The sequence below is a fragment of the Hypanus sabinus genome, chromosome 11, assembly GCF_030144855.1.
Source record: "Hypanus sabinus isolate sHypSab1 chromosome 11, sHypSab1.hap1, whole genome shotgun sequence".
NCBI classification, from domain to species: domain Eukaryota; kingdom Metazoa; phylum Chordata; class Chondrichthyes; order Myliobatiformes; family Dasyatidae; genus Hypanus; species Hypanus sabinus.
The window spans coordinates 8,945,336-8,973,020 of record NC_082716.1 but is presented as its reverse complement, the minus strand read 5'-3'; the positions used below and the strand labels follow the sequence as shown (position 1 = coordinate 8,973,020).

General features: G+C 43.7%; 1 protein-coding gene across 14 annotated transcripts in view; it reads left to right on the top strand.

The window, feature by feature from the left end:
• Positions 1–27,685, top strand: part of adgrl2a (adhesion G protein-coupled receptor L2a) — an 840,245-nt gene that overhangs the window by 535,265 nt on the left and 277,295 nt on the right. The window contains exon 5 of one of the 14 annotated variants that reach the window (XM_059983762.1): positions 7,127–7,228. The exons of 11 other annotated variants lie outside the window; for them this stretch is intronic. In XM_059983762.1, coding sequence (XP_059839745.1) covers positions 7,186–7,228 — 43 coding nt within the window. In that variant the 5' untranslated portion in view covers positions 7,127–7,185. Of the gene's footprint in view, positions 1–7,126; positions 7,229–8,905; positions 9,425–13,986; positions 14,266–27,685 lie in introns of those variants that run through there. 2 more of the 14 variants (XM_059983764.1, XM_059983765.1) reach the window with 2 other exon arrangements.

The following is a 27,685-nucleotide window of genomic DNA, read 5'->3' as shown; positions in this document are numbered from 1 at the left end:
CCTTGGGAAAAAGCCTCTGACTATCCACACGATCAATGCCTCTCATCATCTTATACACCTCTATCAGGTCACCTCTCATCCTCCGTCGCTCCAAGGAGAAAAGGCCGAGTTCACTCAATTGATCATTACAGAAAACCCCTCTGGTGCTTCCCACTCCCTCCCCTCTCCCTTCTCTTTTCCCAACCATGACTCCCCTCTCCCTGCCCCCTTCCCACTCTCAGTCCACAATAGAGACCCATATCAGAATCAGGTTTATTGTCACTCATATGCGTACCTCATGAAATTTGTTTTTGTGGCAGCACAGTACTGTATAAAAGAACAGTCAGATGACAATAAACTTAAAATTGAGCTTAATTCTTCTTTGTATATTGATAGAAAGAAGGAGTTAGGAGCTTCTAACGCCTTGTATTCTGTGGCTAAAGTGGCCTCCTCGACGTGTTTCCTGACATCATAAAGACTGCAATCCCATTGTGCTAAAGCAGAGTGCTGTGGAAAATACCACATGGCAGCCACGGGTACCGTAGAGGTATTCTGTGCCCGTTGGGCACCGCAGGGGATAAATGCCATCTTTGATGAGAATTGGAAGCTGTTCGTTTAGTCTGCATTTGTATGGTGTGTCTGTTTTTGTGATTGTACAATAGTACTGTGTAGTAGTTTGAATTTATAATGAACGCATTTTGCTGAAAAAAATTAGAGTGGATCAATTGTCCAGTTCTCTGCTGTGCGTTGTTTCAAATATTAATCTGAGCGTGTTGTTTACTGCCGACATCCCTGTCTCTTTTTTGTCTGGTAGAATATGGCACGGTACAGCCGTGGAACATCGGCCCACCATATCTGCACTGAACATGATACTGAATTAAACAAATCCCTTCTGCCTGTAAAAGGTGCACAGCCCACCACTCTGCATATTCATGATATCTCTTAAACACCTCTATTGTGTCTGTGTCAACCACATACATGGCAGCCATACCAGCTAACCACACACATCTCTTTTAAACTTTATCCCCCTCTCAACTTAGATGCGTGTCCTCCAGTACCTGACTTTTATCAACTTCTATCAGCCTCTGTCACTCCAGAGAAAACAAACCAAACCTTTACAGCCTTCCTGCAGTATTTCCCCCCACCAACCCATATGACCACAAGACACAGGAGCACAATTAAACCATTCAGCCCATTGCGTCTGTGCCGTCATTCTATTTTGGCTGATTTATTATCCCGTTCAACCCCATTCTCCTGCCTTCTGCCCACCCTGACTAATCAAGAACCTATCAAGCTCCCCTCTACATATACCTAATGACTTGACCTCCACAGCCATCTGACAATGAATTCCACAGATTCCCTACTTTTTGGCTAAATAAATTTCCGCTCTGAGTGGATGTCCTTCTATTCTGAGGCTGTGCCCTCTGGTCTTACACTCTTCCACTGTTGGAAACATCCTCTCCACATCCACTCGATCTAAGTCTTTCAATATTTAATAAGCTCAGTGAGAATCCCCCTCCCCCATTCTTCTAAACGCCAGTGAGTACAGACCCAGAGCCATTAAATGCATCTCATACATTAACCAATTCATTCCCAAGGTGGTTCTCATGAACCTCCTCTCAACTCTCTCCAAATCCTTTCTTAGATATGGTATCCAAAGCTGCTCACAATACTCCAAGTGAAGTCTGACCAGTACCTCATCTCAGCATAGTGCAGAAGAAGGGTCTAGGCCTGAAACATTGACTGGGTATTCATTCCCATAGATGTTGCCTGACCTGCTGAAAGCACCCAGCATTTTAGTGTGTGTTCCTCAGCATTACATCTTTGCTTTTACATTCTAGTCCTCTCAAATTGAATACTAACATTGCATTTGCCTTCCTCATCTCTGACTCAACCTGCAATTTAACCTTTAATGAATATTGCCTGAAGACTCCCAAGTCCTTTTGCACCTCCGATTTCTGAATTTGTTCCCTCCCCGTTTAGACCATGTCAATTCCCTCCTTTCACACACCCTCCCCCCACCCCAACTTCATTAACCAGGAGTCGCGCAGTGGATCAAGTGACAGAGCAAAATTCCGTCAGGATTATAGAGCAAATGACTGTGTGAGGGGAGGGGCCGTGGTACATTTAGAGGCGCTGACATCAGTCCTGACATTCCTGAGTAAAGCCCTCGATCCAAGGGCACAAGGGAGCAGAACTGAGTGTGGACATGTGCATATATACTACACATGCAGTCGCAGCAATACCGGTGCACTTGTGCATACACTACACCACACACACACACACACACACACACACACACACACACGCACACACACACACAAAAATGCCACACACACGTGCACACACAACACACATACACTACACCCCCCCACACACAAAAACACACACCACACACACACGCACACTACACCACACACACGCACGCACGCACACACACACACACACACACACACACAACAGATACACACATGCACACACACACACACACACGCACACACACACACACACACAACAGATACACACATGCGCACACACACACACACTCACATACACGTGCACACACACAGACACACACACGCACACATGCACAGGCGCGCACGTGCGCACACACACACACACACACACACACACATGGCAGCATGGTAGCATAGTGGTGAGCATGATGCTTTCAATGCCAGCAATCCAAGTTAATTTTCTGCCGCTGCCTGTAGGGAGTTTGTACGTTCTCGCTATGACTGCAAGGGTTTAGCCCAGCTGCTCCGAATTCCTCCCACAGTCCAAAGATGTACCAGTGAGTAGGTCATTTGGTCATTGGAAATTGTCCCGTGGTTAGGCCAGGGTTAAAGTCGGGGGAGCGTGGGGAGGGATGAGTTGCTGGGCAGCGCGGTTTCGGAGGACTGGAAGGATCTATTCCACACTGTATCTCAGTAAATCAATAAATTGTATACACACAGACACACAAGCACTCCATGAACACACAAACATGCCACATTCACGAGCACTACATTTTTACATGCACGTGAACACACGCAGAAAATAAATACACACAGGTAGACCCTCATACACACGTCTGAATCTTCGTTCTACAAACAGGATTTGATATCAGGTCTCTGGATTGTTAGTTGAATAATTTAACCACAACCCAATGATTTAACTATTGGTGCCAATGTTGAATGACCTCTTATTGGTTATCGGCCCAGCTCACTTGTCCGGAGAGACAACAGTTTATATACTGAATCTCTTGCTCCCAGGTGATGGCTTGCTGACAACAGCTTTTCATGTTTCCTTTACCTTCCCTTTAGTGATGTTCACAGAACGTGCACACCATTGTCCATTTCAATTTCACTGAGAGATACAGCATTGTGACTAGGCCCTTCCACACCAACAACCTCCACCCCCAGTTACACCCATGTGAGCAATTAGCCTACACTTTATCAAGGTTGCTCAACCTTTGCATGTTATGCAAATAAAAAATAAATGCTACTGTGAACATGAGTTTTGGAGTCTTTGAAGGTGAGTCTGTAGGTTGCGGAATCAGATCAGAGTTGAGGTGAATCCGCGTTGATTCAGGAGCCTGATGGTTGAGGGGTAATAACGATTCTTGAAAGTGGTGGTGTGGTTCCCGGGGCTCCTGTGCGTCCTTCCTGATTGCTGCAGCAAGAAGGGAGCCTGGCCTGCATGGTGGGGGTCCTTGACGATGGATGCTGCTTTCTTGTGGCAGCGTTCCTTGTAAATGTGCTCAATGACGGGGGGGGGGGGGGGCGGTGGGGGAGGGCATTCGTGTGAATTTTGCCCCAGGTTTTAAGCTTGTGCAGAATCTCGTGTGTCTGAAGTGAAATATCCGTGTGCAAATGCTGGTGCAGCTCAGAAGATGCACAGTTTGTGCAATGCCACTGTAGCTTGGAGTTCAAAGTTCAATTCCGGTGTCCTCTGTAAGGAATTTGTATGTGCTCCCATGGAGTGACCATAAGATATGGGAGCAGAAGTATGCCATTCAGCCCATCAAGCCTGCGTGGGTTTCCTCCCACAATTCAAAAACATACCAGCTAGTAGGTTAATTGGTCATTGTAAATCGTCCTGTGATTACTTACTGCCTATTATGCCGCTGGCGTTTAGGGCTGTGATGAAGGTCCTCTATCTCTGGCATTGTTCAGGGCTTCCTTCATCATGTCAGTAGCTTCCTCTCGGTTTTCACTACTGTCAGTCATGCAAATTCCAAGGGCAGACTCAGGAATACCATCACACTCAAGCTGTAGGATTCTTCATTGCTGTTTCTGTAACAGTTTCGTATTACCAGTCGGAGTTGTCAGCCTTGTGGTAAACCCCTGAAGCTGGAGGGCCAGAGGACCTCTCTTTGTTTGCCCTCTACCCTTTAATCTGCTAGGCAAGGGTGACCCTCCCAAGAGCCAAAGCACAAAGCCCTGACTTCAGCCAACGTACCTCTCCAGGTCATTGAAGCGCGCAAACCTCCAAACCCTACAGCTATGTCGTGGTCCTTTTGGGGGTGGGGGTCCTGTGATTAGGTTAGGGTTAAATAATTGAGTTGCAGGGCGGCGCATCCGGAAAGGCCGGAAGGGCCTTTTGCGCGCTGTATGTCTAAATAAATAACTAATCTGACTGAGGTAGTCCAGCTTCTACTTATGATAATTTTATGATGGTTTTGTGTTTTCACAAACTCCCAAGCTGCCGCTGGTATAATATACCAATTGATAAAGCATTAAGGAACATGCTGTTTATCACTGCTACGCATTCATTATCCAGTAATGTCCTTTTCCTTTCGATTATTAAAGCCAATTGCGTAAATCCTGCTTTCCAGTGTGCTGAGCTTTATAGTCGGCCTGGTAATGTGACCGTACAGATGGATTAACTCAGTCTGTGCACAGTTTGCGCAAGATTAATTCAGAATGAAATGATAATCTAATTACAGTAAGAAGCGACGTATCAGAGTGTTGGGTCAGTACACAAGGCAAAAGCACAGGGATTTGTGAAATTTGAGGGTTGCTCGGTACCGTAACCCGGCAACCCGGTCTCAATTCCTGCCACTGCCTGTAAGGAGCTTGCACGTTCACGCCATAACCCCATTGCTTTCCTCCCACAGTCTAAAGACGTATCAGTTAGTAAGTTAATTGGTCATTGTAAATTGTGCTGTGATTAGACAATGGTTCAATATGTGAGTTGCTGGGAAGTGCAGTTTGTTGTGTTGCTGGATGGGTCTGGTCTGTTCTGTATCTCAGATCTGATATTCATTTTCTTACAGGCATTCACAGTAGTGTAGCTGTTAGTATGACACTCTTACAGCTTGGGGCATCAGAGTTCAATCCTGACATCCTCTGTACGGAGTTGGTCCTGTGATTAGCCGGATGTTAAATAGATGGGTTGCTGAGTGGTGCTGCTCATTGGCCAGAAGAGTCTGTGTCATGCTGTATCTCAAAACGTTTGCTGTTCCAGAAGACAGAAAGCATCATGCCATTTAAGAGCCAGTGACCTGGGTTCATTTGCTGCTGCTGTCTGTAAGGAGTTTGTACGTTCTTCCCCTGCCTGTGTGGTTTTCCTCTGGGTGCTCCAGTTTCCTCCCACGTTTCTAAAGCGATGCCAGTGAGGGTTAGTAAGTTGTGGGCATGCTATGTTGGTGACTGAAGCAGGGCAACTGCTGTGGGTCGCCACCAGCACATCCTCAGATTATGTTGGTTACTGATGCGGCTGACGCCTTTCCCTGTGTTTTCCAGTGTTTCAGTGTACATGACAAATAATGTTAACATTTAACTTTAAAGGGAGGTAGTGCAATCGCTTTACACTGACAGTGATCTCCATCTGGGGTTCAATTCCACCATTGTCTGTAAGATATTGGAGCAGGATTAGGCTATTCAGCCCATTGAGTCTACTCCACCATTCCATCATGGTGGATTTATTATCCCTCTCAAATGTTTGAATGCTGTGGCAGTCTCGATAGGCTGAATTCTGCTCCTGTGTCTTTAGTCTTATGATCTTATGATCCTCACCCTGGATCTCTCTCTCTATCTCTATCTCTCTTTCTCTACGTCTCTAGCTCTCTCCCCCTCTCTCTCTCTCTCTCTCTCTCTCACTCTCTCTATTTCTCTATCTCTCCTGAAGATTGTCTGTGGGAACGTTTGATGGCCCAACTACACGGAATCAAGAGGAGCATTTAGATTTCTTAAATATTTGATAGCCACCAGCTAAAAATAAAATTGTATGGAGCCGCCCAGCTTTAGGGCAAGAAGCTGATGGATACGTCAAAATGCTTTGCTGCGAAGTTTAATCTAAAGAAACAGTGGTGTCTGCTGAGAGCCTGAAAGAAGAGTTAAAGCACAATCTGCCAAGGGTCACTGGTTGGCAGATCTCATGTCTTTGTTTTAAAATTGTCAACTGTTAGCTAGCTGGGCCAGATTTTATTTTTGAGTTGGAAAGGTCAAGGTTTACGGGTCACATGTCATATAGAACATAGATCATAGAAAAGTACAGTCCCGACAGCCCATGATTTTTGTGCCAGCCTTTTAACCCACTCTAAACCTTTCCAGAGGTGCTGCCTGACCTGCCGAATTCCTCCAGCATTTTGTGTGTGTTGCTCTGGACTTCCAGCGTCTGCAGAATCCCTTCTGTTTTTGAATGTCTCTAATGTATCTGCCTCCACTGCTACTCATGGCAGGGCAAGGCATTCCTCGCACCCACCACTCTCCATGTAAAAACCCTACCTCTAACATCCCTCCTATACTTTCCTGCAATCACTCTAAAACTATGCCTCCTCAAATTAGCCATTTCCACCCTGGGAGAAAGGTGCTGCCTGTCCAATCGATCTATGCCTCTTATCATCTTGACAGACACTCCATGGGATAGTTTTGACATATGTGGTCAGCTGGGGAGCCCCTGTGAGGTCACATCCGCCTGAAGGTTACCGGGATTGTTCTAGAGTTAGGAGGGGTCATGGGAGATAGGCTTAGACCATTCAGACCCTCAAACATGAGGCCACTCAATCAATCAATCATTGCTGAATTGTATTTTCTAACCTCATTCCCTCAACTTCTCCTCATAACCCTGTAACCAATCAAGAACATATCAATCTCTGCATTAAAGGTCGAATCATTGGCTGTATTTATACTCAATCATGGTTGATCCTTTTTCCCCTCAGCTAAGACCATAAGTCACAAGAGCAGAGCTGGACCATACAATCGTGGCTGATCTTCTAAGATGGCGTATGGTGTGTCGACCTCCTCTAGTTCAAGAGCACCGGGTAATGATGTAGCTTGATAACTATCTAGTTAGACCGCACTTGGACTGTTGTGTTCAGTTTTGGCCATCTCATTATAAAAGGATATGGAAGCTTTAAGAGGATGCAGAGAGTTACCAGGGTGGTGCCTGGAGTAGAGAGCATGTCTTGTGAAGATAAGTTGAGTGAGATAGGGCTTTCCTCTTTGGAGCAAAGGAGGATGAGGGGTGACTTGATAGAGGTTTACAAGACGGTAAGAGGCATAGATTGATTGGATAACCAGAGACGTTTCTCCATGGCAAAAATGGGTATTACGAGAGGACAATTTTAAGATGAATGGAGGAATGCATTGGGTGGATGCCAGAGGTAAGTTTTTTTAGTTAGAGACTGGTGGGTGCATAGGACGTGCATAGGTAGAGGTAGAAATGTTAGGGACTTTTAAGAAACTCTTAGATAGGCACATGGAGGATTGAAAAATGGAGGAGAGAGTAGAAGGGAAGGGTTAGATTGTTTTCAGAGCAGGGTGAAAGGTCAGCACAACATTGTGGGGCAAAGGGCCTGTCCTGTGCTGTAATGTTGTAAGTTCTGTGCAAGTGTGAGATCCTCTGTCTGATCCAATTTGGGACGATGGGCTCCCAGGGTTCCTCCCCGGTCTGAAAGCTCTGATACCAAAGGCGAGCTGTAATCTCAGCTGTTTGACTTGCATCTGGAGAGGTTACATGTTTTTGTATAGGTCAGGTCCTTTGAGGATGATTTCTGTAAACCAATCCCACTAATAACATCGTCAAAACCAGATTACTCCATTTCAGCTTTGCTGGAGAACCGGTGATTATATCATACCCACAGTGAGTAAACGTTGGGTTCGTAATGCCTTCAGCATGGTGAATGGGGTCCCACAGCCTCTCTTAGCACAGAGGTCAGAGAAAGTGAGTGAGTGGTTTTGACAGCGGGGGTGGGAGAGGTTCTCAGCCTGGAATACTAGCAGGGGGAGAGACTGTTCTCCCGCAAAACCCCTCATGCAATCAGTTTCTGGTTGCAGACTTTGGCTACTTTCATGCTGGGCATTCTCAGCCAGGTTTCTTAAGGTTGTTATAGTGGGGACAGGGTGGGGGAGTGTGGTTTGGGTGATACTAGGGACAAGCTCCCACTACCTATTAAATACTCCCAATGGCATGCATCTCAAATAGCCTCTGACAACAATCCAGCTCCTGGCCTTCAAGTGTGGCTTAGCTACTAAGTTCAGTGAAGCCATCTCTACTGACAGGAGAAGGGGCAAAGGTGGGTTACTGGTGCCTTAATACCAGTTGCTGTGTGCAGAAGGGGCTTGTCAGCCGTGGTTGGCAGCTCAACTAAGAGAGGGAAAACTCTGATCTCAAACCTCCGCTGCCTTGCAGCTATATCTATACACGGGAAAGGTCTGGGCTAAACCCCGAGGGGAAAATTCCGGAGCTGGAGCCCTTAAGGCAGTTCTACGTTAACTTTGATATTGACTGGCAACTCTTGCAATGCCACTGGTGTCAAACTGTGTCATTCTCTACTGTTCCTTTAGATTCATCGGCTGCGTGGGCAAGACCTCCTCTCCATATCATACTGCATATCGACTGATGAAGACAGCTAGGATGCAACATATATGAGAGGCACAGACAGCGTAGAGGGTCAGAATGCTTCTCAAAGGGTGGAAATAATAGGTTTTAGAAGGCATGCATTTAAGCTGAGGGGAGAAAATTCAAGGGAAATGTGTACGGCAAGTTTTTGTTCTGAGAGTTGTAGGAGTGAGGAACGGAGTACCAGAGGTGGTGGTGGAAGCAGATGCGATTCTGACATTTCAGAAGTTGTCTGACTCATGAATATACAGGGGTGGTTCATGTACAGGCAGAAGGTAAATATTAAAGAAGGATAAGTTATTTCTCACATGTACAATGAAACATGAGGTGAAATGCTCCATTTGAGTCCAATTCAATTGGCGAAGATTGTGCTGGGACCATGTTTCCAGTGTCAACATAGCATGGCCACGACTCACTGACCTTGACTGTATGCCTTTGGAAAGTGGGAAGAAACCAAAACACAGAGAGAAAACCGATGTGGTCACACAGAGAACATGCAGAAGCTTTACAGGCAGCGGCGGGAACTGAACGCGTCTTCCAGCTGGAGCTAACTAACAAACTACCATAACGCCCAACACTGTGCCCTGGTCTACTGCATATGCTGCCTGGATTAGAGGTAATGAGCAATAAGGAAAGGTTGGACAAATTGGGTTGTTTAGTCTCTCCTTTCATTTTAAACTCAGCCTTCTAGTTCTCAATTTCACCAAACCTGGGTAAAAGACTCACGATATCTTATGTAAGAAAAGATGTGCTGGCATTGCAGAGATTCCAGAGGAGGTTGACGGGAATGATTCCAGGAATGAAAGGGTTAACATGTGATGTGTGTTTGATGACTCCTGGCCTGTACTCACTAGAGCTTAGAAGAATAAAGGGTAATCTCATTGAAACCCATCAAATAATGAAAGGCCTGGATGGAGTGGATCTGGAGAAGATGTTTTGTATAGTGGGGTCACAGCTGCAGAACAGAGGGACATACATTTAGAATGGAGATGAGGAGGAATTTATTTATCCAGAGGTTCGTGAGTCTGTGGAATTCATTGCTATAGGCTAAGTCATTGGGTATATTTAAAGCAGAGGTTGATAGGTTCTTGATTCTTGATCAAAGGTTACGAGAAGGCAAGAGAATGGAGCTGAGACTAGCCATGAAGGAATGGCACAGCAAACTTCATGGGCCAAGTGGTCTAATTCTGCTCCTTTGTCTTCTGGTTATGTAGAGGTTGATAAGTTCTTGATTAGTCAGGGTGTCAAAGGTTACAAGGAGAAGGCAGCAATATGGTGTTGACAAGGATAATAAATCAGCCATAATAGAATGGCAGAGCAAACTGAATGGGCCAAATGGCCTAATTCTGCTCCTTTGACATATGGTCTTATGGTTTTATCTCCGCTTCGGGCAGTACAGGTTCTATCTTCTCATGGCACAGTACCTTCGCATTGAATTGCCGTTCCGGAACTGTGTGCATGACAAGTGTACCCTTCCTACGACACAGAATTGGAGGAGATAAATCCCCTCTCTCACACACACACACACACACACACACACACACACACACACACACACACACACACACACACACACACACACACACACACACACACACACACACACACACACACACACACGCACACACACACAAGGAGCTCAGAGTGGGAGGTCTCTCTTCTGCCTGCTTCCATTATCATTGAGCAGAGGCTTGTGTGGAGAGGTTCCATTTCCCGTCAGATGACAGATTGGTGATGACAATTAGCTCGATAGCCTGGCAAGAGGAGAATGCATTTGCATCACATCCTTTATTCCTGACTGCCTTAGGACACACAGAGTACTTCAGTGCCAAAACAAAAGGGCTTTTGGACACTGTTTCAATCTGGGATTTAGCATTGCCAGTTGCTGGAGAGCAAGGTGCATTAAAAACAGCAATGAGAAGAAGGCTAAATAGATTCAAGATTGCCTAATGTCTTTTCCCGTACACATTGTAAAGGAGAATAAAATAATTGTTACTCCAGATATGATGCAACATGAAAAATCCACAATAAAGAACACAATAATAAAGAAACAATAAATGTAAATACATATGATAGCTTATACACAGTACATAGATTGATTGTATGCCCATAGGACCATAAGACATGGGAGCTGAACTAGGCCATCTGGTCCATCGAGTCTGCTCTGCCATTCAATCACGGCTGATCCTTTTTTTTTCCTCCTCAACCCCAATTCCCGGCCTTCTTCCCGTAACCTTTGATGCCATGTCGAATCAAGAACCTATCAATCTCTGCCCTAGCTACACCCAGCGACCTGGGCTCCACAGCTGCAGGTGGCAACAAATTCCCCAAATTCACCTCCTTTCACTAAGGGAATTTCTCTGAGCGTACAAGCTCATTACAGACAGATGCAGGAGTTACATAAAATTACGAGGGGATAGGATGGTCTTTTTCCCAGGGAAGGGGAATAAAAAACTAGAGGACAAAGATTTACGGTAAAAGGGGAAATATTACCTGATATAAGGCCTGTAGAGACAGGCACCTTCCCGTCTCCACCCAACTAACAGGAGTCACCTGCCACTCATTTCCAGTTCATCACCTGCAACCTATTTAAACCCGACTGCCATCCATAGTCCTTGTTCACCCCCACGCACCAGTTAGGCTCAACCAGTTGCTGCTAACTTTCATTATTTTTATTATCTCATTTTGTGGTCCCTTGTGGCTTGTTATTTTGCAGTTCGTTATTAAAGTTCTCACTCACTGCTGAATTGTCCCTGCTGCTCTGCGTCAGGATAGACTCTTCTGTATTTCCAGACACATGAGAGGAAATTTCATCATGTGGAGTGTGGTACTTGGAGGAAATGAGCTTCTGAAGGAAGTGGTTCAGGAAGATACAATAAGAGCACTTAAAAGATATGTAGATAGCATTTGGAGAGATATGGGTCAAGTGTAGATAGCTTGGGTGGGCATTGTTTAAGCGGGCGAAAGTGCCTGTTTCCATGCTGTAGTGCTCTATGACTCTATGATGACTGTTTTTTTAACAGAGTCATAAAGTACTACTGTACGCAAATAGGCCCTTCAGGCCATCTAGTCCATGCCAACCTGATCTTCTGCCTCATCCCATCTGCATGCACCCAGTCTATATCCCTCTAACCACCCCCATCTACCTATCCAAAATTTCCTTTAAATATTGCAATTGAACTCGCATCTGCCACTTCTGTTGGTTGCTTGTTCCACTCTCACACCACCCTCTGAGTGAAGATTCCGCTCCGATTCCCCTTAAATATTTCAAATCTATCTGTCTATCTATCCATCCATCTGTCTGTCTATCTGTCTAATTTAGAAATACAGTGAGGGATATGCAATTTGATTCACACTCCCCAGCAACCCCTTTAATCCGAGCTTATTCAAAGGACATAGAAACACAAACATAGAAAACCTACAGCACAATACAGGCCCTTCGGCCCACAATGCTGCGCTGTAAATGTATTTATCTAGGGTTACCCATAGCTCTCTATTTTTCTAAGCACCATGCACTTGTACAGGAGTCTTTCAGGTCACCTCTCATCCTCTGTCGCTGTCAGGACAATTTACAGTGGTCTGCTAACTGGTCTTTGGACTGTTGGAGGAAAGCAGAGCACCTGGAAAAACCCACCCATTCCATGGGGAGGACATACAAAGGCCAGCAGGGTTGAACTCTGAACTCCAAGACCCTGGGCTATAATAGTGTCCTGCTAACCGCTACACCACTATACCATCTATGACTGCTAGTCTCACCCAACCAGAGGGGAAAACGCCTCCATGCATACTTGATTATAGTTGTCTATACCTCCCTGAGATTTTAACTGCACAAACACACTGGCTCCCTTCATATCTGAAGATTTATTGATCTTTCTGTTGAATGTACTCACAGCTGCCTTGAATAAAGAATCCCAGCGATTCACCCTCCTCTCAGTGGAGCAATGTTTGCTCACCTTATGCCTGACTGGCTGACCTCTTATTTCAAAACTGTGACCACCCCACCTCTGGACACACCAGCCAGGGGGAAAATCAACTCTGAGTCTCAGCTGTCAAATAAACCCTTTAAGGATTCAGAGCAACGCACACAAAATGCTGAAGGAGCTCAGTAGGTCAGACAATATTATGGAAATTAATAAACAGTTAATGTTTTGAGCCTAGACCCTTCATCAGGTTTGGGAAGGAAAGGGAAAGATGCCAAAATCTCATTTCCCTCTTCCTTTCCAGACCTGATGAAGGGTCTCGGCGCCGCTTGTTTATTCTCCTCCATCGAAGCTGCCTGACCTGCTGAGTTACTCCAGCGTTTTGTGAGTGTTGCTCTGGATTTCCATCGTCTGCAGTCTCTTGTGCTTACAGTGATGGATTCAGTTTTCTAGAACAGTACAGTTCAGTCAACCGAATCGACAGAACATCAAATCTTGTGGCATATGCCTGTCTGAATGATTGATAATCATCTAAGCTGCAGATAAATAACAAAGAAGGCATAGGCTCTTTGACAGCCTCTAGTCATTTGCTTTAGCAGATTAAACTGGGTGTGGATTGAGTGCCAGTTATTAGACAGTTCAATTAGTCTTTTGCCCCTATACCAAGGTCAGATGACTATTTTACCTATCAGGATGATTACAGGCTTTGCCCTACCGGGTCATAGTTCACCATCTTTTGTGTCCTAATGTGCGCTCCTGTGTCATTTCTTTGCCAAAACAATTGAGTCTCAAGGTTGTATATGGTATACAGACTTGATAACAAATGTTCTTTGAACTATGAAAGGGTGAGATGGGCCGGAGGAGCACCCAGCCCATGGCGGTGATGGGATCCCACCTCAGTCAGCCCACCCCAAACCTTCACTTCCATTACACCTTATTGTTCTCTTGAGAGAGTAATTTGTCCATTTACTGCCTGAGAAGATGATTGACAAAGGTCCTCTTGTAATAGTTAGAAGTATCTGAAGGCTAACTTGAATTAAGAAGGCATGGTAAACTGGACTGGTAAATGGTAATTGATGGTTTGCATTGAGCTAGAATAAGGAAAAACAGTAACACTGCAGAATAAAGTATAACAGCTGTTGAAAAAGTGAAAAACAACTAAGGGCAAGATAAAAGAGACCAATGCAGTGAGATAGTGTTCATGGGTTCATTGTCCATTTATAACTCTGATGGTGGAGGGGAAGAAACTGTTTCTGAAACTTTGCGTGTGTGTCTTCTGGCTTCCGTACTTCCTCTCTGATCGTGCCAATGGGAAGAGAGCAGGTCCTGCAAGAGGAGTGTCCTTCATAATTTCTGTCTTTGTGAGGCATCACATTTTGAAGATGTCCTCGGCGGTGGGGAAATTTGTGCCCATGATGGAGGTGGCTGAGTTCACAACCCTCATCACCCTTGTCTGATCCTCTGCCTTGGAGCCTCCGTGTTATTTGGTGATGCTGAAAATGCTTTCCACCGTACATCTATAGAAATGTTAATGCAGGTAACCCTTAGCATTTCTGTGGATCAGCATTAACTATGCCGTAGCCTAGCTCTCATCCCAGAGCTGATTTTTTGCTCTTTCTCAAGTCCTGGGACAGCCAGATGAATGTATAATTACATCGCTTGCGATTTATTTGACTCTCATTCAGGAAATGCTTAAACTGCTCTGTTACAGCACTGATATAGGAATAGGCCTAGTTCCAATTCAAATATCCAGCTAGCCTTGTGTCAGGGTTGATATCAGATCACGTGGCTGATGAGGGAAGCTAAGGAGAGAATTCCACCTTCTGCAAACCGATGACACTGATGTTTGTTGAGACCATTTAGTACTCTCGCTGTCTTCCAACTCCCACCCCATCCCCCAACCATCAAAGCTCACGCTGACCCAACAGCTTTATGATATTTTTAATGCATTATTGAATCTCCCAGGCTAGATTTTTGAAGGGACATTGAGAGAGGATGAAAGATTTAAAGAAAACTGGTCTTAGATTCTCAGTGCTTACTGGAGTTTAGAAGAATAAGGGAAAGTCTCATGGAAACCTATTAAATCGTGAAAGCTAAGATATAGGGTGGTTGTGAAAAGTATGTTTTCTATTGTGGGGAAGTCCAGGACCAGAAATTGCAGATTCAGAATAGAAGGATGTTGCTTTAGAACGGAGATAAGGAGGAATTTCTTTAGCTAGAGGGTGGTGAATCTGTGGAATTCATTTCAAAGATGGTTGTGGAGGTCAGACCATTAGGTATATTTAAAGTAGAGGTTGATAGGTTCTTGACCAATAAGGGTGGAGAAGGAAAGAGAACGGTGTTGAAAGGGAAAATAAATCAGCCATGGTGGAATTGTGGAGCAGGCTCAATGGGCTGAATGGCCTAATTCTGCTGCTATGTCTTTTTTTTAAATTAAAAATTTTATTCTCATCTGACTGTACACATACACAACTCAATGAAACAGCAGTGCACCCACACAGCATATATCACACATATATCACACATAAATCAAAATATTATACTATAAATAAGTTAAAAAATTGTAATTCAAAGTGCATGTAGTAAAAGCGTAGCACAGGTAAACAATAAACAGTACAGTGAACAGCTCGCTGTCCTAGTGACAAGACCTCAGTGGTGTCAGTGTGTTCATTACCCACAGCCTGAGGGAAGAAGCTGTGACCCAGTCTGACAGTCTTAGTCCTGATGCTTCTGTACCTCCTTCTGGATGGTTGTAGGTCAAAGAGATTGTGGGATCCTCAACAATGCTTTGAGCCCTTTGTCTTCAATGCTCCCAGTAAATGTCACAAATAGAAAGGTGGGAGACCCCAAAGGTCCCTTTGCCATTTTCATACTGTTCTCTGTCGGGTCTTGTGATTTGATGCTCTGCAGCTTTCGTATCATACAACAATGCATGCAGACAAGACATTCTTAATGGTGCTCCTGGAAAAGTTGTTAGAGTGGGGGCAGAGAGCCATGCATGGCCTTAATCTCCTCAGAAAATGTAGAAACTGCTGTGACTTCCTGACTAATGAGGAGGTGTTGTGAGACTGGGTTAGATTGTCCATTATGTACACATCAAGGAATTTTTATGCTCTTCTTTCTCTCCATGACAGAGAAATTGATGTGCAATTGAGAGTGGTTGATCTGTACCTTCCTAAAGTCCACAATGATCTCTTTTGTCTTGTCCATGTTGAGACGCAGGTTGTTCTTAAATCATTTAATTTTTTTTAATAAAATTTCTTTTATTGAATTTTCAAATGGTTACAGAAGGAAAAAAAATTATCAACCCTTCCCCCCTCCCCTTAACCCCTCCCCCCCTAACATATCCCTGTAGAAAGAGAGAAAAAAAGAAAGAAAGAAAGAGTGCCTGGATATCGGAAGATCCCCACATGCTCCATGGAATTCATAATAGCTTTAATATATATATTTATTTATTTCCCCAAATAACCAATAATTTTATCTTCGGAGCACCTATATATTTAATTCTATCTTTTGTAAATAAGGGTGCCAAATTTTCAGAAATATTTTGTATTTATCTCTTAAATTATAAGTAATTTTTTCAAATGGAATGCAGCTAAAAGCTATACCTATTTTCATTTTCTTAATGTATGTTAAAATTCTTTTTCTTTTCACCGGTCCAATAAGCCCATTAACATTAAAACTTTAAAAATTCAGTAAATTAGTCATTATTTTTAACAGGGTTACTCCAGTCTATAGTAATACCTAACTTTTCAACTTTTGTAGTACCTTGGGGAATGTTTTTAAAATTCTCCATGTTGCTATGTGTCTCCCCCCCCCCCCCCCCCGATTGTCCAGGCAAAGAAAGAAAGATTAACGAAAAATAGATTATAAAGAAAAAATAACAAAATACCCCCCTACTAATTTTGAGAATAAAAAAAAACACCACATTACCCCCCTCCGTTGTACGGGTCATGGCAATTGCCAAGATTACACACGTGAATCCCATAGCAATCGATCTGAAGTTCCCCCAGCTCCTCCGTAACATAAAAACATAATAAGAGAAGAAAAATAATATCACTACTCTCGATTAATATTTCTCAAATTTTTACTTTTCTCCCCCTGTATCATATAATTAAGAATATATTTAAATATTCTTCTGTCCTTAAACATCTATCAACTCCATTCACTGTCCCTGTCTTCGTCTTTAATCCGTTTCACTTTTAAATCTTTGGCTGTGATTAGCGAATATTTGGGAGTTCTTGTGCAAATTCTTCTGCATCCCGATAATCAGTAAAAGATCTTCTTTTTCCGTCATCCAAAAAAATTATCAGGGTTGCCGGGTGGCGCAATATAAATTTATAACCCTTTTCCCGTAAAACATTTTTCGCTAGGTTAAATTCCTTCTTTCTCTTCAAAAGGTCATAACTTATATCAAGATAGAAAAGAACTATTTTCCCTTCTCTCATCAATGGCCCATTTCTCTTTCTGGCATGTTGGGCAGCCGCCTTCAGGATCTATTCTTTATCTTGATATCTTAAGCATTTTATCAAGATTGATCATGGATTTTGATCAACTTGAGGTCTTGATCTTAAGGCTCTGTGAGCCCTTTCAATTTCAATTAACTGGGTTCCTTCGTCCATTTCCAAAATTTCCGGAATCTATTTTTGAAAAAAAATTATTGGATCCTCTCCCTCTATACCTTCTTTAAGTCCAACAATCTTAATATTATTTTGTGTGTTAAAATTTTCAAGTACATCCACTTTTTCCAACAACTGTTTTCTTTCTGATGTCCAGGCAGAAATATTATCTTCCATTTTATTCACTCTGTCAATGGTGTCTCCCGTTATTTCTTCCAAGTTTTTAATTTTCTTGTCCATTTTGTCCTGTCTTTTCATCATTTTATCAAACATAATCTTCATATTTTAATATCTTTTTTATTACTTTTAATGCTTTTAATTCATGCATTATTTGCACCAAAGATTTTTTAATGTCTCCAATATCACCTCCAACCTCTTCCTGTTGCTCTTCTTTGTTTGTCTCTTCATCTTCATCTGATTTATCCAGAGAATCTGATTCCACCTCATAAGCACTTTCACTTTCAGTTCCGATCATAGCTGGGATTTGTAGTTTGGGTTGCTCGTGTTTGCGCATGCCCCTTCCTTCACGCATGCGCAATTCCTGTTGCTCTTTTTTTTGGAAACGGTTGATGTTGCCGCAGTTTCCTGTTCTGTATCGCCGGAGGTAAAATGCACTTGAGCCCAAAGCTCTTTCATGGCAGCCAGCCTTGATTCTTTTCCAACTTGTGTTGTCTTCAAAGTAGAGTTTTCTTCTGCTTCTGTTTAGGAGACATATCTTAAGACAATCCTGAGTAGTTTATAAGTAATTTTTAAAAAGTATTTGCTAACTTTTCTTCACTTAAACATTATTTTACTGTTTTTTTACGAGAGAGCTGGATTTCCACGTCTCGATCCTACGTCATCACTTGACGTCCCCCCGCTGCTATGTCTTATGGTCTTACAGTCTTACTTTTAATCTGAACTCTTCTCCGCCCCCCCCCCCTTTCTCCATTGTATGTTATTTGGACTGTGAGAGTAAACTAGTATTTAGAGTTCAATTCCACACCATCTGGAAGGAGTTTGTACTTTCTCCCCGTCAACCACGTAGGTTTCCTCCGGGTGCTCTAGTTTCCTCCTACCACCCAAAGATTGTGGGAGGAAACTGGGAGGTTAATTGGTCATTTTAAATTTTAGTTTTTAGGTTTAAATAGGTGGGTTGCTGGGGAGTGCGACTGGGCCTGAGGGCCTGTTCCGTGGTGTATATATAACTATGCCCTCAGTTATGTCTTTGCACTGTCCTGTAAATGCACAGTTTTGTCATGATCAGTAAGTTTCAGAAGCCAATTCTTTTCTCCATGGACATTCATTCTATCAGCGACAGTAGACACAGGCATTCCCACCTTTCCCCATTGGAGCATAGTCCATTGATGACCTCCCGTCTCCATCGCCGTCTGGTTGCTGGTGTGGCTGGAGTTCAGCAAGGTTTCAGCAAACCATTGCATGCTCTGTACAGGGGATTGGCCTATGCAGCTTCATCAGAGTCCTGTGGGCCAGCCTCACCAGGGTTGAACTTTGAGAGGTTCTATGCCATGGACAACTACCATTAACCCAGGGGTCCATGGATCCCAGCTTGGGAACCCCTGGTAGACCACAGCGACATTTTCATGTCCGTAGATGGAGCTGGTCCCAGAACTTGTGACAACCTTAAGACGAGTCATTGCACTAATGCTTTTTCCGCATTCCAGTGAGGGCTTCAGTCTACTTGCTCAATCTTCTGCCCACTAACCAGTAGTTTATTTTAACAACCACCCAACAACAGTTGGTAGTCAGGACAGCACAGTAGTGCAGGGGTTAGTGCAACGCTTCACAGTGTAGGCGTTGCAGGTTCAATTCCCGCCACTGCCTATAAGGAGTTTGCATGTTCTCCTCGTGAACGCCTGGCTTTCCTCTGGGTTCTCTGGTTTCCTCCCAAAGATGAAAGGGTTGATTGGTTAATTGGTCATTGTAAGTTGTCCTGTGATTAGGCTAGGGTTAAATCGTGGGGGTTGCTCGAAGGGCCAGAAAGGCCTACTCCACACCATAGAGCTGACCCCAAACCATGATCACCATGACAACCAGACCAGCTTACCATCAAAATTGTGATCGTAAAACTTCCTTATGACCAGAGAAGGGGTGGAGGGTGGCGATTTAGTTTAGATGTAGGTTCCTTCAATATCAAAGAATGTATATACATCCTGAAATTTGTATTTTTCACAGATCGGAGCAGCAGTTAATTAAAGTCCCCGTTTTTTTTGGGGGGGGGGTCACACAGTAGGGCTGCCCTACAGCTCCACTGATCCTAGTATAATCCTGACATCCACCGCTGTCAGTTTGGAGTTTGCATGTTCTCGTTGTGACCGTGTGGATTTCGTCTAGGATAGAAGGCCGGGTGAGAGAGTGAGCATGTAGTTATAGAATTGGGGGGCTGGAGAGAAGGTATAGAAGTTTTAAAATAAGGTTGAAAGAGTACAGAGAAAATTTTCGAGGATGTTGCCAGGCCCAGAGGTCTTGAGTTTTAAGGAAAGATTGAATAGATTAGGACTTTATTGCTTAGAACATAAAATATTAAGGGGAGTTTTGATAGAGGTATATAAAATTATGAGAAGTATAGATAGGCTAAATGCAAGCAGGTTTTCTCCACTGAGTTTGGACTGTAACTAGAAGTCATGGGTTAAGGGTGAAAGGTGAAAAGTTTAAGGGGAAGACGAGGGGAACTTCTTCATTTAGAGGGTCATCAGAGTGTGGAAGAACCTACCAGTGCAAGAGCTGCACGTGAGCTTGACTTCAATGTTTAAGAGAGGTTTGGATAGGTACGTTGGTGGGAGGGGCATAGGGCTATGGTCTTGGTGTAGTTCAATGGGAGAAGGCAATTTAAGTGGTTCAGCATGGACTAGATGGGCTAAAGGGCCAGGTTCTGTGTTGTAATTTTCTATGGCTCTAAAAGGGAAAGGAGAAAAAGAGTGAGAGAGAGGAAGAGCATTGGGACATAGAAGAGTGAAAACATGGGGGATATAGAAGATAGAGGGAAGAGCACAGGAGTAAAGAGAGATAGAAGACAAGGGGAGGGGTGGGTGTATAAAAGAGGGGGAAACAGAAACAGCAAAAGAGAGACTATTGGGATATAGAAAAGAAGATAGAAGAGGGCAAGAATATGGAGATATAGAAGGAGAGACAAAGAGTGCTTGGAAAGAGAATTTGCATCGAAGTGACCAAGAGAGAGAGAGAAAGGACGAGGTGCAAGGGATGCACAGAAAGTGCACAAAAGCGCACAGGGAAACACAAAACAAGAGACCATAAGAATGAGATCAAAGAGGGATTTTCAACTATAATTATTTCATTTTGGATTATGAATGCATCAAATCAATTTGCAACCTGAATTTTGAAAAGGACCTGGAGATAATGATGTTGGCTACTTAAGTATTGATGAGAGCTTCAAAGATTTAAACTGTGAATGAAATAGCTAACGAATAACTCAGGGGCTTTCTGTGAACTGTTGGAAATTGAAATGCAGAATCTTTCCTTGGTGGAAAGCACAGGTTTGATGGATATTTGAGGGGTCTAAACCAACTTAGATGGTAATTGGAATTGGTTTATTGTCACATGCACCGAGATACGTAAGACAATAAAACATAGGAGAATACTGGGCCATTTTGTCTATCAAGTCTGCTCCACCTTTCCATCATGGCTGATTTATTATCCCTCTCAATCCCATTCCTTTGCCTTCTCCCTGTAACCTTTGACACCCTGACTAATCAAGAACCGATCAACCTCCACTTTAAATATACCCAATTATTCAGCCTCCACAACCTCCTGAGGCAATGAATTCAACAGATTCACCACCCTCTGGAGAAAGAAATTCCTCCTCATCATTGTTCTAAAGGGACATCCTTGTATTCTGAGGCTGTGCCCTCTGGTCCTAGTCTCCCCGAGTATCGAAAACATTGTGGTAGAGACAAATATATTAGAAACATTTAAGGAACTCTTAGATAGGCACTTGGATGATACAAAATTAGACTGTTTGCTAGGAGGAAAGGGTTAGATTGACCTTACAGTAGGTTAAAAAGTCGGTACAGCATCATGGTGGCCTATGCAGCACCGGAGAGTTCTACGTTCATTGTTCTATCTCTGCTCCATCACAATTTGCAGTTCCTGGCCAGGTTGTTCCATTATATTTATAACACTGGATTCCGGGTCTCACTGTAGCATAGTGGTTAGCACATTGCTATTACAGCATCAGAGTTTGCAGTTCAATTTGTAAGAAGTTTGTACGTTCTTCCTGTGACCACATGCATTTTTCCCCGCGCTGCTCTGGTTTCCTCGCACATTCGAAAGGTTTGCCGATTGATAGGTTAATTGGTCATTGTAAATTGTCCTGTGAATAAACTAGTGGGAAATAGGCAAGCAGCTGACTGGCACAGCTTGTTGGGCCTGAAGGGCCTGTTCCCAACTGTACAACCAAATAAATAAAAATACTTCTATTCAAAAGTTGCCCAGCAAAAGACAGGGTTAAACCAATTTGGTTAATTACCACCCAACCATTTAGCTTCCACTGTTCAGCAAGGACACAGAAATTGTGTCAATAATGATATTGAGCAATACTTCAATAGCAATAACTTGATCACCGATGGAGACTGCAAATGCTGGATTCTGAAGCAGCACACACAAGAGCTGGATGAACTCAGCAGGTCAGGCAGCAGCTGTGGAGGGACACACACAATGCTGGAGGAAGACAACATATCAGGCAACAGCTCTGGATGGGAATAAACAGACAATGTTTCAAGTTGAGACCATTCATCCAGAGTGGAAAGAAAGGGGAGATGCCAAAATGAAAAGGTGATGGAAAGGGTTGCAGTTGAAGCTAGAATGTGATCGCTGAAGCCAAATAGTTGAGGGAGCAGGCAGTCACACAAAGTGCTGGAGGAACTCATTGGGTATATTTAAAGCAGAGGCTGACAGGTTCTTGACCAGTAAGGGTACTAAAGATTATAGGAGAATAGGTTTAAGAGGGATAATAAATCAGCCATGGAGTGCTGATCATGGAATGACAGAGTAGACTCGATGGGCCAAAGAGCTTAATTCTGCTTCTGTGTCTCATGGTCTTAGCAACTAGAGGAGACTCTTGCCGTCACAGGGAGAATAGACAATCTCCTTACGGACAGCAGCAGAAATTGAACCCCCAAACTTTCAGCTGGCACTGTAAAGCATTACACTAGCCGCTTTGGAAGACTAAAACTTGTCATTATTGATGGTGAGGATGTGGATGTGGTGAAGACCTACAAGTACCTGGGGATGCACCTGGATGACAGACTTGAGTGAAGCACTAACACAGAAGGGCCAGAGTTGCCTCTACTTCCTGAGAAGACTGAGGTCCTTTGGAGTATGCAGGCCTCTCCTTCACAGGTTCTACCAGTCTGTTGTTGCCAGTACAATCTTTTATGAGGTTGTGTGCTGGGGCAGTGGCATCAACACAGGTGATGCCAGTCGGCTCAATAAACTGATTAGAATCTCTGGCTCCATTGCAGGAGTCAAGCTAGATGCACTAGAGGCTGTGGTAAAACAAAGGACCCTATGGAAGATCCTAGCAGTTCTTGATAACATTTCTCACCCTCTGCATACCATCTTGGCTGAACAGAGGAGCTCTTTTGGTATTCGACTAAGACAACCATGCTGCTCCAAAGGGTGCTATATGAGGTCATTCTTACCCTCAGCCATTAGGCTCTATAATGATGACCCTCATCCTGTTAGACTGTTAGACTGTTTTGGCTAGCTTATTTTATAAAAAAATTCTTACTTCTCTCCTAATATTTGTATATTTGTATATCTGTGCATTTGTAATGCTACTGTGACACTGCAATTTCCTTTGGGATTAATAAAGTATCTATCTATTCATCTTTCTAGCTACTGCATTACCACATTCCCAATCTTAGGAAAGTATGCGTCATGAAAACCCAAAATAAGTAACAGGAAGCCAACAGCTTTGAAAGAATTCGGGCCCACAGTTCTTCTATTGCCTCCTTCATTGCCTGGTTACATGAAGAAAGCATTTTGAACATGAGATCGATTTAGGAGCCTCTTGAACAATCAGGTCTCACTCATACACCACCACATCCACTTCGAGCGATCACTTGTTCTCCTAAAAATAGCTGTTATATCCAGGCATACACCAGAGTTCCCAGCTTCTCAAAGATTCTTTTACACACCCGCCCAAGTCCAATTTCACTAGTTTCTTTCTGCTTTTGCAACCTCATGTCAATCAAAGGAACTTCAAGGTCAAGAGCTTGCTGTGATTGAGGCCCCCTGTTGATCAGGGTCAACCATGGATGTTGCATCCTAGCTGTCTCCACGATAGTATGCAAACCAGGATGGTATGATATGGAGAACGAGCTGTTGCCCATGCAGAAGCTCCCCTCTGCACACAGGTGATGACTCCAAAGGAACGGTAGAGAATGATACAGTTTGCCACCAGCGGTGTCACAGGAGTTGCCAGTTGGCATTGAACTCAGTGTAGGACTGTCTTAGGGATTGCAGCTCCGGAATTTTCCTTGGGGTTTACTCCTGAAGTCTTCTCCATGACTGGGTATAGCTGCAAGACAGTGGAGGTTTGAGATCAGAGTTGTCCATCTCCAAGGTGAGCTGCCCACCACGGCTGACGAGCCCCATCTGCCAGAAGCGACAGGTTTTAAGGCGCCTGTAACACATCTTTGCCCCTTCTCCTCTCAGTAGAAATAGTTCCACTGGGTTTAGTAGCTAAACTACACGTGAAGACCAGGAGCCGGACTTGGTTGTGAGAGGCTACATGGGGCACACACCATTGGGAGCATTTAGTAGCTAGTGAGAGCTTGATCCCACTACCACCCCGGTTTTGACAACCTTAAGGAACCACATTGGGACAATAAGGTGCAAGGTCTTAATGATGTAGATTGTGAGCACAAGTCCTTCTGTCAATCAGATGTGGAACAGGTAGTGTAATGCTTTACAGCACCAACTGTCATGATTGGGGTTTCGTTCCCACCACTCACTGTAAGGAGATTGTACATTTGCCCCTGACCACTGGGTTTCCTCTGGATGCTCCAGTTTCTGGACGTATTCCAAGACATGTGGGTGGTTAGGATTAGTAAGTTGTGGGCATGTTGGCAGCAGAAGCATGATGTCACTTACAGACTTACAGGCTGCCCCCCCCCCCCCCCCCCCGTGTCCTCGCTGTCTTGATCATTGATGCAGATGACGCATTTCACTGTATGTTTCGATGTACATGTGGCAAATATCTTACTTATTTCCCGTTACTCCACTGGCATTAGGGCAGTGATGAATGTCCTCCATCTCTCTCTGTCCTGAGCCATCTTTTCCATTGTGCCTCATTTCTGCCTCTACAGTTGCCTTTAGCCTACTGCATTTCCTCCACCCTTCATGGGCCCAGTGAAGTGCTGTCTTGAGAATCACTTTGGCCTCTCTTCATACATACCAGAAACCAATTTTGATCTTGGTCTTGGCGGTGTTCAGGTTTTCCTTTGGAGTGCCAAATTCTTCCTCTCAGTTTTTACTGCTCTCAGCCAGGCAAATCCCAGATGGAGACTCAGGAATACCATTACACACAGAGAAAGGATTCTTCATTGCTGTTGCCATAACAATTTATTTTGACAAATCAGGGTTGTTATGAGCTGAACTCCAGATCCTAGAGGACTGATGGACCATTCTCAGTCTGTCTTTTTACCCTTTGATCTGCTTGGCATGGGTGACCCTACCAAGAAGCAATGCTCCAGCCATCACAGCTCTCTGGGTCATTGAGGCATGCAGGCCACCAAGTCACAACAAGGTTGTGGTCCTCTTGGAAGATGTGGCAAATAAAGCTAATCTTTATCTTTTATCGTTAGCTCCCAATGGTAGTGCAGAGAGGAGGGACAGTTAGGCCTGTACCTGCTCCTTCATCCTTCTGTTCTTCATACTAATGTAAACTGAAAGGAGATTTCTGGAAGCTTGCTGAGTGGTGCTGCCATGCAGTCCTGTTGCTATGTTACCGAAAGGTGTCTGTGTGTCCTTTAAACGTGTTCCCTGCTTATTGCAGTGTGGGGGCTTGTGAACTTCCACTCTGCGGCAGAGGCAACGATGTTATGAATGGTTCACTTCACTTCTAGTGGGGGCATGTGCTAAAATCTCCAGCTTGGTTTTGTGTCTTTAATTTGCAAAATGCATTCAGTGGCCACTTTATTAAGTCCCTCCGAAACCTAATTAAGTGTCTGTTGAATGTATATTCATAATCTTCTGCTGCTGTAGCCCACCCACTTCGAGGTATGATGTGCTGTGTGTTCAGAGATGCTCTTCTGCACATCTCTGTTGTAACATGTGGTTATCTGAGTTACTGTCATCCTCCTGTTAGTTCAAACCAGTCTGGCCAACCTCCTCTGACTTCCCTTATTAACAAGGCATTTTCACCCACAAAACGAGATTACTTTTTTGTTCTTGCACCATTCCCTGTGAACCTTAGAGCTCCCAACCTGGTGTCCAAAGACCCCTTGGTTAATGGTAAGGGTCCACGACATTAAAAAAATCATGAGGACCCTTGCTCTAGGGACTGTTGTACGTAAGAATCCCAGGAGATCAGCAGTTACTGAGTTACTCAAACGAGCCCATCTGGCACCAGCAATCATTCCACGGCCAAAGTCACTTCTTCCTAATTTGGTCCGAACAATAACTGAACCTCTTGATCATGTCTGCATGCTTTTATGCACTGAATTGCTGCCACATGATTGGCTGATTAGATATTTGCATCAACGAACAGGTGCCCAAGTGTATCTAATAAAGTGGTGACTAAATGTAAATCGGTAAGATTAAAAGTGATTAATAAGTACCCAGGAAGACATTATCTATAAGGGACCATTTTCTTTAAAGATAAGAATTGGTACTTTAGAGATTGACATTCCCTGAGATGTTCAACGATCTGACTCTGAAGGTGACAAGGTTTAGGAGGAGGCCCAGTCTACTTTTCCTTAAAGCAATGGTAAACTTAAGCACAGTGCAGTTTAACTCTTCATTCTTTGTTTAATTATGGGAACAAATTCTTCAATGTGTACGTCAGTGCTCTCAAGCGTGGCTACTGTGGTGGACAACGTTCCCTCTGATTTTTTTTACAGCTGTGTGGACTAACCATTGCTGTGAGCAGGAAACTTTCACATGGCCTGAAAACTGCAGCACCTTTAATTTTTTTCCGTAATATGCATACTATGAATATAGAATAAAAATCGAAAGATCACATACTTTTGATGTTATTTATTAATTGAAGTGTGTAATGAAATGCAGTATAGCAAAGAACATCTTTGGCATTTTGTAAAATCTTTCTAGCTGTGTCCAATTTCAGCTGCATGGCGTCAAAGACGATGTGTGTGGAAGAATTTCAGTTGTGGCATGGCCACGCACCTGCATGGCTTAGAGGGAACTGGCCTACACTACCTTTTCTATTTTCTAATTATGATTTATAATTTAATTTTTTATTATATTTAATTCGATTTGTACTTCAGGGAGCGCGAAGCGCAGAATCAAATATTGCTGTGATGATTGTATCAATTGGTGACAAAGTAAGTAAGTAAAGTAAAAAAAAAACTAAGTGGAAACTGAGGGTCAGAAGACCATCTTTTTACCTTCCCTCTAGTCTCACCTACCAACAGCTGTTTAGTCCTCCCCCTCTACCCTCCTCCTCAGTTTGGCTTCTTCCCTTTCCAATCCTGATGAAGGGTCTCGGCCAGAAACGCTGATGGTGTATTCCTCTCCGTAGATGCTGCCTGACCTGCTGAGTTCCCTCAGTATTGTGTGTGTGTGTGTGTGTGTGTGTATACAAAAGCTCAATAAAACTGAGCAGCATTGGTATTCCATACTTTTATAGATTAAGTTTAACCACTGGTTTCTGATGTACCACTATAAAATGGTCTATGGTCCTTTATTGGAGACCTATCATCAGGAGACTGCTTTGTCAAGCACCTTCGTCCCATTCCTGTCAGATGCCATCTTCTCCAGCCCTTTGTCTTTTCCACCTATCACCTCCCAGCTTATTACTTCATCCCTCTCCCCTACCCACCTGGCTTCACCTATCACCTACTAGCTTGTACTTCTTCCCCTCCCTCACCTTTTTATTCCAGCATCTCCCCCCACCCTTCCATTCCAGTCCCTCTGAAGGGTCTGGACCCACATAAGTGTATTTTGAACATGAAATATTTTTGTGGGAGTGGGGAACTCTGGAAATTCAAGCTGCCCTCACTTGCTTGTTGAGATTTATGCTCCTTATTTGGCTCGGAATTAACTACAAAGATGGAAGAGTGCAGTTCCTTGATCTGATTTCTGCTGTTAAGTAATTAAAAGTGGTCCTGAGGCTCAAAGAAGTTATTGCGCATG